At 41.8% G+C, this 19,695-nt stretch overlaps 1 protein-coding gene across 12 annotated transcripts in view; it reads right to left on the bottom strand.

Moving 5' to 3' along the window:
* KIAA1210 (KIAA1210 ortholog) overlaps positions 1–19,695 on the bottom strand; it is a 59,652-nt gene that overhangs the window by 17,920 nt on the left and 22,037 nt on the right. For 3 of the 12 annotated variants that reach the window (XM_069811093.1, XM_069811090.1, XM_009915354.2), the window contains exons 2-4: positions 11,370–11,446; positions 6,263–6,431; positions 1,462–1,591 (exon numbers count right to left, since the gene is read on the bottom strand). In XM_069811093.1, coding sequence (XP_069667194.1) covers positions 1,462–1,591; positions 6,263–6,431; positions 11,370–11,436 — 366 coding nt within the window. In that variant the 5' untranslated portion in view covers positions 11,437–11,446. Of the gene's footprint in view, positions 1–1,461; positions 1,592–6,262; positions 6,432–11,369; positions 11,447–11,687; positions 11,872–12,625; positions 12,739–13,987; positions 14,096–17,101; positions 17,277–19,695 lie in introns of those variants that run through there. The other 9 variants (XM_069811091.1, XM_009915355.2, XM_009915356.2 and 6 more) reach the window with 9 other exon arrangements.

Below are 19,695 nucleotides of genomic sequence, written 5' to 3'. Positions count from 1 at the left end.
ACAGCCACACAGGGTAGCACAATGTCACCCTTTAATCCACCAGTCCCCCAGTTCAAACAGCTTTCTTGCCCTTTTACCCACAACAATCCAAGAAGTATCACCAATACGATCTGCAGAAGCAGGACTGACGACAAACTGCACAAAGATTGCAATATATGGGCAAAACAAGACATACAACATACTTGTGCACTTCATGGGAAGGAAAATACAGGAAGTCAATTTTGTTTTTCTCTCTTTTCACAACTTCCCATCTTTGATTTATTAAATTTATTACATGCAGACAGCAAAGTGTTGTGGGGGAAACTCTGAATTTACAGTCTGTCTTCTACTGGTAGAAGTTAATTTACATTGCTAAGAAAATAACAGCTTTTATTAGTGCTTGGCTTTTATTCTGACAAGAGTGAAGCTCACAGAAAAAGGCAGTCTTTTATGGCTATAAAAATAGTACTGGCAGTATTACGTTACCATGCAGGATGATGGATGGATGAAGAAAGGCCACAGTGGACTGGAGATCGCATGAAAAGAGCTTTTTTCCCCAACAAAGGTCTGTCATATATAAACATGATCTCTCCTGCTACTCCTATTATTATACAAAAAATACCCTGAATTGAAGCTTAGCCTATTTTGCAGTCTTATGGAGGAACAAGTCCCTTTGTGCATCTTCTATTACTTAACATGTGATGCAATTGTGTTTTGCAACACAAAGTTCACACTGAGCAGAGGAAGAATTTCAATGGCCTTTGGCTGCCTTATCAACAGTTTGTTTTCAGTCTCTGGAAAAAACTTAAAATTTTGTCTCAGTGCTCTGAGCTGGGCAGTTATTTAAATGCAATTAATACAACCAACAGTTGATAATGGAGCTGTCAAGGAGGGTTCAGTATGTGCCTTGGAAGAAGGAAATGACCTAGCAGAATACAGTATCCTTTGCTGGCAGAGATCAGTAGAATAATGACATAAATAAAGCTGTCACTAAGAGTGTCCTGACATATCCATCATCCCACACACTTACACAGCCACTGGTGCTAGCATGTACAGTGAAAACATCATAGTCAGAATTTCCAGAAAGAATAACATATAAATAATATATAAAGAATAACAGTGTAAGGGACGTGCTACAGTAGAAATAAATGGCCTTAACCCAAAAGCAGTAGCTATGAAGTAAAGAATAGAAATCCCATTGGAAGAGGACATGCTCATTAAGGAAAGTTTCCAAGAGTCCATGAACTGGATTCATGTCACTCACACACTATGAGACCCGGGCAAGGCTTAAAGCACCAGAACTGCTCAGAGATCCAAAGAGCAGCTTCCAAGAGGCAGAACAGATCCAAAAGTAGTAAATCTCGCTTTGGACACTTTAGTCAACAAAGTCTTAAAGCACACAGCAGAGGAATCAAGCAACAGAGTTTCCTAGGAGACAGCTAATACAAAGCAGCACCGTGAATGAGGGGAAGATGTTCTCACCTGCAAAGTTTTCACTCTTCCAGGTATGTTTTCCTGAGAGAACGTGTCACCTGCCGCAATTCCTGGTGCAGACTCAAAAATGAAGACACTGTCATGGGACAAGGCTTTGTTTCCCATGCTTCCTTTGGGGCTGGGAAGGAAGGAAGAGTCGTCAGTGCACTGGGTTCAGACCTCCAACACTTCCCTGCACTACTTTGCCAAGGCAGAGGGATCATAAACAGCCCAGGGTAGGATGCATCTCGCTTAACTTCAGATTTCTGCATGTCAGCTGTCTAAAGTAGTCACTGCTATCTCCTTTTATACTCAGAAGCAAGGAAGAAACACTTTTGAGGATGCTGATCAAATGCAGGTGTCTCTTTTCAGATGTACTCAGCATCTGCATTGAACACACAGGCCAATCTCTGTGGACTAGAGAGGGAGTCCAAGGTGATTAGGTCAGATGCTGAGATTTAATTGGATGCATGCCACCCTGAGAGATATCTACAGTGCCGAGGAGGGCGACAGGAGTCCCCTGACCTCCTTTGGTGGGAATGTGGCTAGCACGAGACATTCAGGATACAACCTTTGCAGCCTAGTGTGTATCATACCTGCCAAAGATTGTGGATTATTTTTCCCCTTCTTGCAAATGCAGGCAAAAAATGTAATTCCACTATATTAACAAAGTTGATTCAAACCCTCTCAGGTCCAGCAATAAACAGTTCTGTTCACCTGTATCATGAACATCGCCAGATCCCAAGCATATTAAAAAATGTAGACAAGACAAGTGTCCGTGGCCACAGTTAAATACCTATCCACGGCCAAGTTAAAGTACCTAGATGAGATACTCCTGCCCTGCTTCTGTGCTTACTGGGTGTTCAGCCCAGTGAAGCACTGATGAGTTCCCACAAGAGCTGTTAACTGAGTTGTAATCAACTGAAATTGATTGGGGTTGGGCTATTAGGTTGTGCAGGGCACATTTTGCACTTGAGTGGCACAACAAGGAAGGCTCCAAACCTTTTATTCACCAAGTTCCACCAGCATAAGCAGGCACTGTCTGTATATTACTTTGTCAAAAAGACCACGAGGATGCCCTCCACCAGGATTTCATTCTAGCACTTAACTGGAAAACAACAGAGAATACTCATGTTGTTGGCTGTCAGCCTTGTAACCCACAAGTTACAAGGATTCCTTGGCTCAGCTGCAGTGCAGGCAATGCTCATTGCCTCTGCAAGTTTAACTCTGGGTAACAGGGGATGATTAAGAACAGAAATCTGACAAGGAAAATCCAGTAAGCCTAACACTCTTCTGCAAGGAAATCAAACAGAAAAGGTGTCCACTATTTGCCTAACCCAAAATTCTCTCTTTATTTAGAAGCCCTGAAGGACTGTGAACTTTCATAAAGTAAATACATCATGTAAAAAGTTCCAAATAAATTACTCTTTTTTAATCTCCTGCATCTCCCTTCTCTACATCTCCAGAGACAACATCTTCTTTGTTGGCTTGACTAACCCTCCTGTTGCCCCAGAGGTGTAGTCAATCAGTATACAGTTATGCCAAGTCTCACAGTAGGGCAAAATAATTTTGCTCTATGTTTATCTTGTGTCGAAGACAATCTGAGCTCTTTCTCTCACAGCACAGGTCAGAGTTCATGCTTCCTCCCATTATAAGTAATAGTTAATGTCTGTGTTAAGTTTACAGGACAGCAGTTCTCCACACAAATAAGGCCCGTGACTTATTTCATCATTAGAGTGAATGAAGCCATCCCATCTTTTTGCGTGTTTGATTTTAGCATCCTTTTGAACATGAAAGACACTCTACATGGGCAAGACATAATTTTACTGCATTCAGAAAGACAGTGTTATGCAAATTTTATTTACTGTAATGTATATTCATTACTAGTTGGCATATTTTATTTACTGCAAAGAATGCATGTGCATTAGGATGTATTAACCTTTTTAATTGGGGATTTCCTCACTTCCTTTACTTGGAATTCTTTAGCATTAAGACCTGAGGTTTCCTTGTTCTTCAGACTGCCAGTACAAGATCTGTTTCTTTCTTTCTCTGCATATGTATCATATGTGTTTGCAAGAGAATTACTGTATTTTCTTCTATTTGCAGTCACAAAAAGAGCATTGGATTAAATATAGAATTAACTGCAGCTTTGGTACAGATGAGTCTCTTATGCGCAAATATACATTCATTTGTAATTCCAGGCAGTGTATTTATATTTGCACTGAAGCTAAAGATGCACTGTTAGCTAAACCCCCAGATGTTTTAGCCACTGTACCTCCACACTGATTTCCCTAGACAGATGCTCAATTCATTCATGTGTAGCAACACTTGAGCCACCATGACTGAGGAAATGATGGGACTCTACAGCCAGCAATAAAGCCACTCCTAAGTCATCATGGCCTGCACTATCTTCCACTTATTGTTGCAACCCCACTCCTTTTATTAGTGTTTGAGGTAGAGGAAAGAAAGGTGACACACTTCCTTCAGGCAGCCACTGCCTCAAAAACAACTGCAGCCTGCCAAAGGAGTGAGTGTTCCTTACAAAGACCGGGACAATTTTACATGTTGCCCCAGCAGTTTTTCCTGCTCAGAGCTTTTTAACTGGAAGAAGACTATTTGGGACCCAATTTTCCTCTCTGTAAGGTCTTCTATCCTTCTGATAATACAGAAAAGATGTTGTCCATGGCACATGCTTTAACTTTGCCATCAAGGTTTTTCCATTTCCATTCAAAACTCGTACCTCTCGGAAGATAAAGAGGCAGTGGCACATAATGCTCCCTTCCCCTTCACAGATGCCCAATTCCATTGATTCCCTACAGCACCTTGACATCTGGGCACATCCCCTTGGCTGTTACAGGAAGCATTTGGCACATCTGGGGGTTTGGTCTCTGGTTAGTATTCAGAAAAGTTAAATTTTAGAAATATTACATGGTTAAAAAAAAAAAGTGGGGGGGGAGAAAACCAGTGCTTCTGCCTCAAGAACAAACAAACAGCAGCATTGTTCTAGGATTGGTTTTGATATTCTGCATGCCAGAAATTACAAAGCTCAGGGTCCTGCTATAAACCCTTCACAAGTTTTATTCCCACTGGCTTTCAGGATCAGGTTTTCCAAAGGATTATGTTGTTCAGTCTCTCTAGGCACTTACAAAGCGTGCTTATGCCATGCAGGGTCTGGACATGATGGGGTTTTCAAGTAGCACAAACATAGCCTCTGATTTTTTTTGGATAGTCCATCTAATCCTATCTCTAAGGGAAAAAACAGAAGGGTTTTACTCACTTCCTGATCTCTGATCTTGCAAAACAGTTCATAATCACTGGAGGATAGTGCTGAGGTAAACAGCAATAAAGTACTTGGTTAAGGGCAAGAGAAAGAGTTCGCACCCACACTGTCTCTGGACCAGACAGCTGATTTTAAGCCAGATCCCTCCTATGGGCTGATGGGGTAAGCTCAGCCGTTCCTAAGCTTTTTGGACTGGGTTAGCTGAGTCACTCTAATTACCCTTACCCTAGGGGACTGGTTGTGTGGTCACTTACTCTGTTGCTGTTACGCTAACAAACAAACTAAAGAGATTGTTGTTTCATTCAGAGATCATTTCCATGATGCAGTTGCATAAACACAACAGAGAGAGTGGGGAAAGGTGGGGCAAGAAGGAACAAGCATCCATGAGAAAGTAACATCTATAAGCTGTTCCACCAGAAGAAATGTAGTGTCCAGCTCCATCTAATGCCTTATTTGATGATACAAAGCATTTGGCAGCAGTGCTGATTTCAGCATGTCCCACTCTAGTCACCTACTCGTGCCCTCTGCCAGTGTCACACCCGTCCAATGTCCCCTCCAACAAAACACGGCAAACCGTAGGATGTGGCCGGTGTTTTGTCGCACTTTGTTAGTCTGCAGTTCCACAACCTGAGGCCTAGGGTAATCCAAAGAGAGGCCTGGCTGAGCAGCTAACAGGGGAGTATGAGGAGGGTGAGGAGTTGGAAAACAGCCAAATTATAGGTTGCCAGATACTGATCCATGACAACCCTGGCAAGAGACACAACCATGTTCAGAGGGTTGTCCCACCCCAGATTCAGTCACAGACACGCAATGGAAGTGGTGTGTAGCTTGATGGTCTAAGGTTATCAGTGAAGCAGTGTTAGCAGTGCAAGCTAATAGCTTGTATTAGACTAACTGCAAAAAAGACAAGTTTTTGAACTAACATCATTCAGGGATCTGAGAATTGCTCCAGACACACTTTAAGGACTTGCAAACCTCACTTACATGCACAGAACTTCACGGGTAACTGACACAAAACTAGAGGCCTTCAGTTGTCATCTATACCTAAATGACTATGTAAGGAAGTTAAAGCAGCAATCTCATACTGATAACACACCAAAAATACTTCTTTGCCTTTACCCCAGCCATGATGGAGGGCATCATTTATGCTAAAAAACAGCAACTCAAGTTCACACGTATTCTCTGTACTAGCACTACTCAATCATCATCCTCTTGTAAAGCTGCTGCTGATCAGACCTTCCAGGACAGATTGCAAGCACTAAAACCAATCAAAACAATCTGGGCTATCTGCAGTTTTAGACTAAAAGGTTGGATCACCCCTGCCCCTGGCTGCTCTCCCCCTCCTCTCCAGGCTGGCTTTTGAAGCACTAGCAAAGAAAGAGGAAATTCTTGGAATTCCTTCATCAGCATTAGGGCTTGTTTTGCACAAACTTGGACAGAGGTTGCTCCTAAGGGGCCAACTCACACTTTCATCCTACTGCTGCGAGAGGTCCGCTTTTATTTATTTATTTTCCTTCCCCGCCAGCTTACCCAGCCTCCTTCGGTGAATGAAGTGCAGTAGTGTCGAGCACAGAGATGCTGACATCGCTGCTGGACTGGCTAGGTTTTAAATTACTCTCCCCCCTGGGAGGTGGAGGCTCTTTCCTTTTCTTCTTCGCAAAGAAGTTCTTGAAAGTCTGAAATTTGGATTTTTTCTTTCCTGCAACATGAGAAAAATGAAAATTTATGGAAGTTGGAGGTGTTTCTTAGCTTGGAGAGTGTTATCTCTTAAATTCTGGAGGAAGCCTCGAAGGTAGAGCAGCCCATTCAGTTTTAGTCGGCTCCTTCGTAAATAATTCAGTGCTGGAGTCCAGTGAAAGGTGAAGCTGCAGTTCTTACATTTGCTGCTTATAAAGCAACACTGGCATTAAGCTGACAATAGTGGTGCCTACTTAGGTTCCAGTTTATGAAAAATACACCTTATATAGAGAATGTATCTAGCTACAAATGAATAGTGATCATGCCAATCATACTTGATATATTTGCAATAAAAAAATTTATGTCAATGTTTTTAACTCTTACTGTTCTTTACTCAGCTCGGTTTAGTTCTGCTTTCTCTTTACTCAGTGCTGTAAGAAGAGAACACCTGAAGGATATTCAACATTTGGCAAAAGATTGAAACTGGCAAAAGAATTTATAAACTCTAAAACCCAAATATCTGTTTCCACATTAAACCACTGCCCCAAAATAAAATCAACAACTCCTCCAAGGACAATGGAGCAAACCTAAATTAACACGCTGCCCTGCAGGTCATGAAACCCCCAAACATAGCAGCCCTAAGAACACAATTAGAAAATTGTTAACCTGATTTCAGATTTTCCATTGTCCAAATGAAAAGAAATACAAAAAGAACAAAATAAACTATACGAAACATCACTGACTTCTTTCATTTTTAATAACCTAAGATACTTTAACATTCTTATTTATATTTTCTTTCAGCACACAAGTGCTGCATTTTGTCACTGACCTTTACATTGGTCAGTTTGGAGTGGTTTGGGCCAAACTATTGTACTAAGACCCCTGTGATTGACTTAAATACATATGCAGAGCAATAACATCACTGTATATCTGAGCCAAATTCATTGTTCAATTAACACTTTACAGCAGTTGGCATAATAAATGCCCACAGCTGGAGGATTCTTTCATAACCAAGGCATTATTTCAACACAATTATTGTCTTCTCCCAGCAATGATTTAGTCGGCGATGCTCTGTCTCAACGTGTGCCCTGTACGTGTAGGGATCTCTGCCAATGAGCCTTATCTGGGCTGAAACTGTGCCACCCGCACAGCTGCATCAGACAGTAGCCACTTTGAGAAATAAACAATGATACTGAGATCTACTCACCCTGTCTCCTCCCTGCTCTCAAGACCAGTGCCAGCACCATGTGTCAGGACATACAAGGACACTGGTACACTGTCCGGCACGGACTGATGAAATGGCTACCTCTCTGCAGAGCAGTAGCAGCCACGGAAGACCTGCACGTTGCTTTTCAAGTGACTTAGGCTGTCACTGAGACCAAATTATCTTTCAAACCATGTAGAGCAAAACTATCAATGGAGTCCCACTCATCTGAATAATAAAGGGATGTGGTGCTCCCAGGGAGGGTTTATCAGCGGGAGACCGTTTTATCTTCCACTGCTGCTTATCAGGCAGTAAGTTAATGAGATAGTCACAGAAAACATACAGGTTATATTGCCTGCCCCAGACTACAGAGCTGACCCCAAGGCTTTTGGATTTGTTAATACTCTCATGGGGCTCAATGAGTTTCACGCTGCGCCGACAGCAAGAACTGGTAAGAGAAGACAGGTCACAGAGCAACCAGAAGACCACAGTGCCTCTCAAATAAAACAAGTGTGTTGTGTCCTCTAGACAGTCTTTAGAAATGCCTCCCGACCATTACTGCCGTTCGTATCAGCAATTAGACAACGTATATGATACAGGGAACTTGTCAAAGCTGAGTTGGTTTATTTTAGATGAGCAAAACAAAAGATTAAAAAATGTCATGAAAGCAGTGCCCCAAAATTATCAATTCAGCAATGTCTGCTAACACAGTCCAATGACTCAAAGAACAAAGTCGCAGACTTTGCTACATGCAGAGAGCTCTATGCAACTTAAAGGCAGCCTACATGAAAAACAAGGACATTGTCATGTACACTGGTCAGCTGACAGCGGTATGGACAGAATGCAAGTTTGATTCTAGTGCAAGTATTACTGATGAGCTTAATTAGATGCTGGTATTTCCAGAGAACCATGGGAATGTTTAAAAAAAAACAAACCACAACACAGTAACAACAAAAAAAGAAGTGATCCTAAGGACATTTAAGAGAAACAGACATAAGTCTTACCACAAAGGATAACATTGCCAAGGCACTACTCCAAATACTTGTTTAGATCAGAAGTGGTGCTAACTTTAGAATGGAGCCTATGGAAAGGATTTGCAAACGCTGCCAATGAGTAAACCTCAGCTGGCACAGGACAACACTTGGGTATCATTGTGCAACAGAGAGTTCTCTGATGCAGACACATCAGTTACTTCAGTGCATTCTCTAGCCTCTAATTTATTACTGATGTGCAGGATACACCCCCTCTAGCAATAATTCCTCTTCAGCCATGCTTTGCTCAGCTGCATGCCTTCAGCTGTTGCAGATGAATGTGAAAACACTAAGTTTCCCTACAGTCCCAGAAGATGGGCACTTGCCATACTACTATGCAAAAAAAGATAAAAGCACTACTAGACATTTAGAGCTGCATGCAGATGAAAACTGGGACTGCTCTGTGTGAGAGCATTTGGCAAAAAAGACACGGTTCAGAAAGACGGTGTTCATATTTATTTCCTGCTGTGAACAGTTGTGCGCTGGTTTCGCACGCCGTTAAAAGGATGACACATTTAATTTAAAGGTGCCTACATTTCAGTGCACTGTGAAGTAGCCCAACATATCACTAAATTGGTAGTGCTCTATGATACTTGAACTAATAATATACAAGAGGATCTTATTACTTAAAATGGAAAAAATTCATTGCATAACAAAAATCCAGTCAAAGCAAGGAGAGAAAATCCAAGCTCAGACAGCTATGCCTATATCCCTTTCACCCACTGATGAATAATGACTCATGATTTTTGAATTCTTATGGTTACCAATCTTCAGTTCTATGGTATTAAAAATAAAAGATTAAATTTAAAGGCTACTGCCCTAAAAAGCAAAAGCCTTCCCAAAAATTAGTTGCTTATGCTATGATTTACCCCACTATAACAGAAAAGGAGCAGGAGTAAGTATTTTGCTTTCTCTGTAAAGTTTGTTTATTCTGTATTTTTTACTGTTTGTGTACTGCCTATTTCATTGTTTCTCCTGTGCACAGAGAGAATTAATGCACGTCTTTCTGCTCTTTGCATGGTTCTTCCTAACAACAAGATAGAAGAGAAAAAGATGCTTTTTCCAGTGCCAAATTGAGACTGTAAGAAGCACAGGGAACATCTGATTTGGGAGCTCAATTATCATATTTAAATTAACAGTTAATTTTGGGATCTTCTATGCTCTCTAACTTCCTAAGGTGTGTTCAGGACACATTTTCCACTTTTTCCTCAAATCCAAGGACTAGATATTTCACCAATAAAAACACATGATCAAAAAACCCCACAGACAAGATTTCTGAAAATACCATGATTCTTCATAAAAAATACCTGATATTGCCAGAAAGGCTATTAAATCATGGAATTCAGTAAGGCTAACTAACATTGGGTGCTGACAGTTTTTGGACAGTGACCTGGTTACTGCCATCAAGGAAGAGCAGCATGCACTGGAAGCCCTCTACTAACTAGTCAGACAATAAGGGAAATACCAAGAAATTAATCTAATTGACAAGACTGTGAAGGTTGAGGATTTTAGCCACCTACAGCTTTTACATCACAAGCCAATTAAAGCTATGAGGAGGAAGAGGTGACGCAATCCTACATTACATGGGAAGTAAAACATCCTAAAATGGCTTTAACCAGGTCCAGTCAAGTGTCTCTTGAATACTTCAGCAATAGCACAGCAGGCTTTAACTTTATAAAATTTTGGTTCAGTTAGAGACAGAAATATTCCTGGTAGTTTTAGAGCCAACACTTAAGACAGCAAGCCACCTCCTGCCTTCCCTGTCACCCGGGTCAGAATTTGATCCATTTTCTGAACCTTCTAGTGAACCCAAATACAAAATTTGCATGCATGGGTTTCACACAAGTTCACCAGTGTGCCATGGATAGCACTGGACTATGTGATAAACTAGATTATAAATTTAAGAAACCAGCTGCTGCTGAGCATCCATCATTACACTTTCTTCACCCCTATCTATCTGCCACGCACAGTTCAACTAACAGTCACTTTCTCATTTGCTTCTCTGTTCTACCAGTATTCTGATAGTGGCAAATGTATTTCTAAAGGATAAAGCAAGATGACCTTTGAAACACAAACATTTAAGATGACTGTGAGACATAAGCCAAAGAAAAGAAAAAAAATGAAGCGATATGACAGCCACTTCTCCTGAAATGCCTCAGCCATAATACTATTCTTCATATTCACCTATCTCCTCAGGAATAGTCTGAACACCGGCAAAGGGGATCTCCTTTAATTAAGACAACTCTTTGGCATAAGTAAGATATTTTCCTTTCTTGACTATTATTTCATTCCCTCATGGCTGTTTGCATCAGCCCATGCCACCAGATTAAAGAATAAGTAACAAATGGTTGTCTGTGGCCAGAAGCAGAGAATGAGGCTGCAGTGGGGGTACTGATATGGCTCCCACAGACAGAGGCTGGCTAACAGGCTCTGTAGGATCCATCAAAGCAGGCACAACAATCAGCCCTTCAAGCTCTAACGTCCTGTTTTTGAAAATCCAAGCCAGAATCGGAAAAGAATATCCTCCATCAGGTTACAACCCTCCAGTACTGCACATTAAAAGATCTTTCCCATAAAATTGCCAGCTGACAAAGCCACACAGAATTTTTTTTTACACTACAAAAAACAAAACAACACTGCAAAACAAGTCACTACAGACCCCTCGACCTGAAGCAAATAAATCTTGACTTTCAAATCAGCTATGCATTTGGAGAAAACTGCTTACCTGTGCACTCTTCAACTGTCTCTCCTGTTTCAAGTGACTGTATGACCTCTGTTGGCCCCGTAGCCATGATATAGTCACTGAAATAGAGATGAAAGCATTAGATAAATTTTAGTCCTCCTTCCCAGCTGAATACAGTTCCACCCAGCATGAAGAAAGAATATGGCTGGATCCTTTCTGAAACTGCATACCCAAATGCTTATCACAAACATGGCTTGCACACTTTTTTTGCACTTCAGCCACAGAACTTCTCCTCATTTTTCAGTAACACTTACTTCTCCAGCCAAAACTTAACAAACCAGTGTAATTTCTTGCCAGTACCTCTCTCTTTTTAGGAAACCAGGGTCAAAGTTTGCATTAATGAAAGATGTCATTAAACTTGCTTAGCAAAGACTGTAATGCTTCCCAGTCTCAGAATAATGAACTTTTATGATTTCTCTTTGCTAGAGTGACAGCTCCATGCTATTGTAAAAAACATCTTAAGTAAGTGCTTTGCTGCCAAGGGTTCATGTATTACAGTATCCTCACAGCAGGCACCAGGCTAGTCTGTCAGCATTATTAAAATTAGTTAAGCATCAGCACTGAAGCATCGTCCTGGGCTATGCTACATTTGTGGAAACCAATAGATCAAATTTATTTTGGACTCAGTGCAATCAGCTTTTAGCCACAAGCTTTGAAACCTTATCGCAAGCAGGGCTATTGATCAACCAAATTAGCTGATGGCATCATCTTCCTCCCCAATGAAAACAAAAGTTCAGCCTAGTTTTAAGATCATTCAATGTTAACTGGCTCCACTTTGTATTTTCCAAGACTGCTAAATGGGTGTCTGTCAGAGACAAAGGAATTAAGCAGCAAACCACAAGAGTTACAGTACAAATGTCAAGCAACAATGGAAATGTGACAGTTTAGCAGGGCAGCTTATAAATAGTGTCCTTCGTTAGGGAAGATACCTAGGTGATACATTTACACAGTTAGCAGTTCCAATATGCTGTGTCAGGACTTAAAGATAAGAAATCTTTACAAACAAATGAAAATACCCAGAAACAAATCCTGCTCCCTTTTCTGCATAGACCTCATCTAGCAATTTTCCACCTCATAGTGGTATAACAATGCTGCCAAACTACGTATCTCAACAGCAAGCAAGATTATGGTTCCATGCTAATTTGGCCAATCAGTAAACTATTCTATTTCTTCTGTATCACCCACAGATTCTATAACCTGTCATGCCCAAAAGCACTGGGACTTTCCTGTGAGCTCACCTCCTCAGATAACCTTAAAAGATAAGTTGCACAAAACCAGAAGCAGAGGCGATGGGACTGTCAAACAAAAAAAGGGGGGGGAGCAGACAATCGAGGTAAAAGAGGCAGGGCTCCTGTGAAAAAACAGACCGCAGAGTAAGCTTTCCTTGTACTAGCAACACAGATGTGCAAACTGCCATGCTGCTGAACTGTAGGTAGAAATGGAGGAGATAGAGTGCAGTTTTCTTCTGGTTTATAACAGATCATCTGTGAGCAGTGAACACAAGAGCGCGTTAACACACTGTAGTTCCAAGCAATCTCATCTCAACTTGCTAAAATCAACGAAGAAGTCATTGCAGCAACCAGGACTGATTACACCTTTTCTAAATAAGATGCACTGAGGATGTTTTGAAACAATTGTTAGACAATATTGAGAAGCAACAAAAAATAAGACTTTTAGGATTTTCCCTTTTGGATGATCATAACCATTCAACTCTTCTCAATTTTTTCCCACGTCTCATCAACTATCCATGAAAATGCCTGAATTTCCTGTGTATTTTGATTAAAGTGGTCATCAGCAGACTTTCTCATAGACTCTTTCTTGGTATTAAAAAGAAATTTGGTTCCAATTTTTCCCCTCAAGTTTATACACTATGCATATTGATTACATTAGATTTTTCTTGAGGGAAAGGGAAATGCATTTGAAATAAAACATCAAGAAAGTACTCAACAAATTTACAAGGACAAACTGGCAAGTCCCCAGACTTGAGCTTATTTTCACAGAATGTGAGTGGGCCTGACATTTGGCTCATTTAGACCTCTAACTTCTGCTTTACCCACCTTCAATAAAATCAAAGAGAAAATGCTGCTTTCAGATCCAGCTTTGTTTTCACTGGCTCTACATTTAAGTTACTCTATCATCTCAGCTGCTCACTCAGAATCCTTCCAGCCTTTGGAGGTATTTTGACTGTTGTGTTTATTATAACTGCAAGCATTTATTTCCAGTTGGTATATCTTTTATACAAGTAGAACTATAATTGCAAAGCAGTTCAGCTCCGAGGCAGTGTCTTCACAGCCAAATCAGCTCCAGCATTAACTCGATTTTATAGCTGAGTTCTCTGGGGCATACGGAGATCAAGTGTCAATTGCAAGGGTGCATCGGTCATTTGCAAATGTGCCCCATTTAGGACATAATGGTCTGGTGCCTTTGTATACCTCATCATGGCATCATCTCTTTCCAGCGAACTGAACAGCGACTTGACACGAGGGAAACCATCACAGATTTTTCCAAGCTTTAAGTTAGCAAGTATTTAAATGACAAAAAAAAAAAAAAAAAATTTACAGCAAGGTGTAAGTTCCATCATTAAAAGCTTGATGGCATACCTGAAGGAAAGTTCGCAATTAGAGGACACTTAGACTTCAAATTCTGGTGGGAGTGAGTTGTGCTTCACAGACAACAGCTAGCAAATGTTCTGAGCAACAAACCCTAGCCTGGGGATCAGTGTAATGGAAAAAAAGAGGACAAAACCCCATCAGTACAAATACATGCGAGTGCACAGGCATTAACTGATCGAACTTTCAGACATTCACCACTTCCAGGCCTTAATGACAGCTGACAGACACGGTGTCAGGATGTATCAATACCATGTACGTCCAGTTCAATCAGCTGTGCTAACCATGTGCACCCTGCGAGACTTCCCACAGCATCACGCCATTAAAGACAAAGTTTTAAACAAATACTGTGTGCGTATTGACTTTTAGTGATAAAAATATCAGGTTAAATAAATGGCCTTTCAGAGCAGTATTTCTGATACTCTGCAGGCTAGGAGATGCTAGAGGACAGGTGGGAGAAGGAGCTCTCAGAGGGATGAAGGAGACTGTCTCCTCAGGGGGGGAGCAGTCAAGGCAGAGCAGTGACAGATTGATAGCTGCTGACCAAGGTAGTAGAGTGTCAAGTCCCAGCTACTGTTTGCTTCCCACAAGAAGTGGAACAGTGGGCACGTTTCGCCAGTCTACAACTTTCTAATCACGTTCTTAATCCTCTCTCAAACAGCTTTTGCAATCCCTGCATATGCACAGGCCTCTTGCTGAAGAGGTACAGTACAGACAAGATGCTGAGTCTCTGCTAGACACCTTAAAAGCCAGGCCTGGCCCTGCCCGGTAACTCCACTGCAGCAATTCCTGTGTAAGGCCATGGAAAAGACTGAAAGCTTACTGAAAGCAACAAGAATTGACTACACGGTGTTCACCTCTCCTCACACAGAGTGATAGGCTGGATTATTACACCTATGAATTAATGAATTACTTGCAAACTGTGAAGTAGCTTCCTATACAGATGCAATCACAACAATTAACCTGACATTACTAGACCCTATTTGCATTGCCAGGGTATTTTAAAGCAATGAAACTCCTACAAAGTTGCAGGGCTTGCCTTACTTTCAAAGCAGGCAACGGGACCTAGTTAGAAATCATCACTACCCTCTCCTGGTTTGATGGTTTAGATCTAGGCTCCCTGCTATCCCATGCAAAACTTCCACTAATAACCCTACTGTGTTGCATTCACTTGGAGCTCTTCAACTCATTAAAGGAACTAATGAGTCTTAAGACAAAAAAGAAATCTCCAGGAATAGGAGAAATATCCTTGTCTCCCTTTTACAGACTGGGGCAACTGGACAGATATTTGGAGTGCTCTATGGGAGGGCAGTGAGAGGGCAAAAGAAATAGAGTCCCAGGGTCCATTCCCTTTTCTCAGCTAAGGACATTACTGAATATGTGTATCATGGGGTGGGGGGCGGAATGCTAAAAGAAGAAAAGACAATGCCCTTTCACTGCTTGGTTTGTGTATTTAAGGACTCCTGGGAAGTTAACATCATACAGGACTCAAGTTTCCTGCATTTAACAAAGGCCCAAGACAAACAGAAACACTTTCTGCTCAGCCTTAGAAAAGGGACACAGCCTCCTTGCTGTCTCTCCAGTGGAGCAGAAGACTTGGAGACTGCACAGCAAGCAAGCTCCTACCCCATCTTCAGTGTTTCTTCAGCTTCACTCCCATGCTTCTGTATAAGCATTCTGGAAGGCCTTATGACAGAGAGATCAAAGGAGATGCTGAACCCTGAACAGCCTCTTTCCTACCAAATAAATGCTTGAGGAAATAAAGACTTAAGAATATGAGGCACTGCATTCAGTTAGCATCTTCATAGCCTACAGAAGACAGACAATGGCAAGCAGCCAAGAGAAAGAGGTGAAATTTTTGCCTGGAGCTTTTAAAGACCAATTTCCTTCATGCTACAAAAATTATTTGAAATCAAGCTTACGCTCCAGATTTCAGGGGACACACTTTGCACAGAAAGACGGATTAGTATAGGGAAACGCATGCCCCTCATCTGGTCCTCTATGCCACCACTCTGCAGCCAGCCTGCCCCCAGAACACACTTCAAGCTACTGCAGGATCTCAGAGAAAGCCCCTCTATTTCTCTTGAGCACCGAGTTTCAAACAAAACTACAGAATGCAAGACGGTTTAATATTCAGATTACATTCTGCAGCAAAAGGTAACCAACAGGTTAAATTTTTACTCTGCCTTATTAAAGCACATTAGAGGACTGTGTTCTGATGGAATGTGGTTGATTGCTTTCCTCTCTGGGAACCCTACAAGCTAACCATCAATGAACTCGTTAGTCCAACGACAGTTAAGTGAAGTAAAGTTTACCCTCTGCAACTCCACGGAACAGGATTTCAGAGTCAATCATAATGCAATAGCAGAGCCAGCAAGATTTTTATTCAATTTTCATATCCCTTGAGCATATCAGAAACTCAACAAACAAAGCTCCCATTGCTCTCCATGCAACGAGCCGAGCGAACTGCACTTCAAGGTCCACGTTCAGGGAACATGCTGAATAGTGTGGGATCCCACAAACAACTTTGCTGAAACAGGGTACGACCCAACATGACAGCAGGAATTGGGATCTGACCTTGCACAGCTGATCCCATTGTACTCTTCTAGCGCACAGCGTTTCTAGGATGAAATTCCCAGGGTTTTTTTGCCAGCCCCTAGCTAGTATGTCCCTAGCCAGACTGTGACTGTTCTAGGCAGGCATAAGAGAATAGCACAAACAGCAGTTTACCTTAGGACTCTTGCTACTGCCTCTACTGATAACAGTGAGGGGAGTTTACCAAGTTAATGAATATTGCTCTTGTAATTTTCATGGAAGGAAGGAGAGTTTAAGAAAGTTTAAGGTGCTTTTCCAAGGATCACAAATAATACAGCAATAGTAGCCATCAGGAAGGCTGGATAAGCAAGTAGATAATATTTAATATCAATAAAATACTCTCCCAGGATCAAGTAGGGGGTCATAGTTCCCCATAGCAAGAGACATCATTCAGCTCCTACCCTTGACGAGATATCCAGAGCAAACAACTGTTCACATAAAGAGATCTATTCACAGCTTTCATACTTCGCATTCAGACAACACCCCCTTCACCGCCCTCTGTCCCCACACCTTGGCTTCTCCGAGAAGGCTCGCCAGAAGACAGGTCCCAATGTGCTGAACTCTTTTTACCTACAATCTGCTTTGAGAAGCCTCTGTCTGACAGCGTTTCTGAAGGATTTCTGCTATTCAGCAGTGCCTGAAGCATTATGTGCTGCCCTCCAAGTGAGTGTGTGTGTAACACTAATGGAAAGCAGCTGGTGGGCTGAAGCCGACTTGAAAAAAAAAAAAGTAACAGGAGGAAATGCCTTTCATACAGTCACACAGGCTCAGTCTGTAATTGTGTGAGAAGCCAAAAGGATAAGAAGGGGGGAGGGCAAAACGAGACAAAAACATTCATAAGCTACTACAGAAAACAGTGGAAATGTACTCTGTTACCAGTCCAGGAACTGAGAGTAAATGCCTCTGTCCCCTGCATGCTGCCCTGTCTCCACAGACCCACTCCCTCTCAGCAGTCATGCCACTTGCTAAATCAGTGCAGAATGGTCTCCCTGCATGGGGCGACAGGACTGCAGCATACACACACAGGCCTGTGTTACCTTAAACCTGAGGCAGGTACCAGTAGCAGACCAGCTGTTAGTTCATACTCAGCTTGAGAGGCCAAACTGAAGTCCAAGCTACCATAGCTTTGCAACACTTGGCACCAATGCCAGACAGATTAACCTGTTTTGGACATGCCGCTTCAAGCTGCCCTCATACACCTAATTATTCTGCAGTGCTTTTTAGCATGACCTTGTGTAGTTGCTGTCAGTGTGAGGATCTCCACTGCTCAGACAACAGAGCAAATAGCTTTTGGCAAACAGGTAGATAAGTAAAACGTTTCTGAATAGCCTCTCCCTGATAATAATTTGTCACACAGTTTTCCCAGTGCATTTTCTGGTCTGCACCAATCAGGGGAAAAGTGACAGAACATTGCTCAAATCAAGACTGGCACTAACATAGTCATGATCTAAGCACACACAAGAGCTCAGCCAATATTTTGGGCCCAGACTGCCTCCAGTTTAAAGGAATGTACATTAAATGACCCAGTTGAATTGCACCATTTGGCATTAGCATAGGAATAAGTCAGTGCATTTCCCATGTAGTAATTCTTTTTCTTCATGCTACCACACTGGGGAAATTTCAGGAAACAGCTGGAATGAGGATCTTCTTCCACTCTTCCTAAAAAGAAGAAGCAGCAGAGTCATCCAGCAACCGTACTAAGGAGCTAGTACATTGGCAGCAGTAGAAGACACTTTCAGATCTACTTGATGTGGATACATTTGGAGTAGTTGGGAAGGAGGGGGAACATGCCTTTAAACATCAACAAGGATGTAACCAAAGTCTGCCTTTGCCAGTTAGGGAGCTACACCCAGTAAGCATTACTGCCTTTGGAAACAGTTTCAAGAGCAAAGCAACAGGAAATGTCAAGCCACTATCACTAAACAGCAGACATGCCTCATGCTAGCAAAGTCAAGATGTCAGAGAGTCAAGTATGGGAATAAAAGTAAAGCTTACTGTCTCTGCCTCTCCATGTGGCAAATTCAACAAATACGCGTAATCTTCCATCCCAGACCTGGGTGGTGGGAATATTTGGCCACTGTTTTCTAGCTTGTGTGTGTGCTTTTTACCCCCTCTCCAAAGTCCTAATTAATTTTCTTCCACCTGTGGCCTCCCAGCATAAACTGAGATGACTGATAGCTGACCTGTGGTGTGCAGAGCCCTGGGAGTCCACAGGCTTCTTCGCAGGGATCAGCAAAGGATAAAAAAGGTAGCTAAGAAAAGGAGTTTACTGTCAGCTGGCTTCAACATGCTCTACAGGGGCTTGAAAAACAGCGTGTCTCAGAAAACTCCATGGAAATTGCCAATATCTGCAAACTGTGAAGGTGACAATTATTAGATTAGACAGCAAAATCTTTGAGACAGAGCTCATCTTTTAAACGTATCCTAGCAGACAGAGACTACTGGGCTGGGAGTTGGGAGAACTGGCTGATTTTCCTGGCTCTATCACTGGATAACAGGGCAAATTACTGGATTGCTGACAGTAGCCGAGTTAGTTATTGCTCAGCCTTGAGTTTCTTTACCTGTGGAATCGAGATGGCCACACTGAATACCTGGAAAGCTTAATGAGCTGCATGGAGGAGCTAAGCACTACCTCTGCTATGGGAGACCAGCATGCTGGAATCATACCAATTGACACTGCTGTCATGTGCTACCACTACACAAAAGATAGATAACAAAAATCATAAAAATTTGCAAGAGTAGCCTGCATATCTGCCATGCCCCTGTATCTGAGTCTCACACTGATTTCCAAGATCTTATTCTCACAAAACGTGAAGAATCATTACATCCTGGGCCTGAAAGAAAGAGTCTGGAGACATTTCTACCGAATTAAGCTGTCTGAATATTGCAGGGGAAATGAGGCTGAAACAATAGCGAATTGAATGCCAGAACTGAAACATGGGACTTTAGGCTATGTCTAAAGCTTTCTGGTTTTTTAAGGTTTTTCCAAAACAGTCACTTATCCCTCAACTTGCTGGTTAAAGAGCAGCTTAAGGATGAGAAAAAAATAAAAATAAAAATAAAAAATCTTCAGATAGATCAAACTTCCCAGGACACATTTCTTC

Source organism: Haliaeetus albicilla, chromosome 23, assembly GCF_947461875.1.
Source record: "Haliaeetus albicilla chromosome 23, bHalAlb1.1, whole genome shotgun sequence".
NCBI lineage: Eukaryota > Metazoa > Chordata > Aves > Accipitriformes > Accipitridae > Haliaeetus > Haliaeetus albicilla.
The sequence above is the reverse complement of the archived record's forward strand: the minus strand, read 5'-3'. Positions and strand labels throughout refer to the sequence as shown.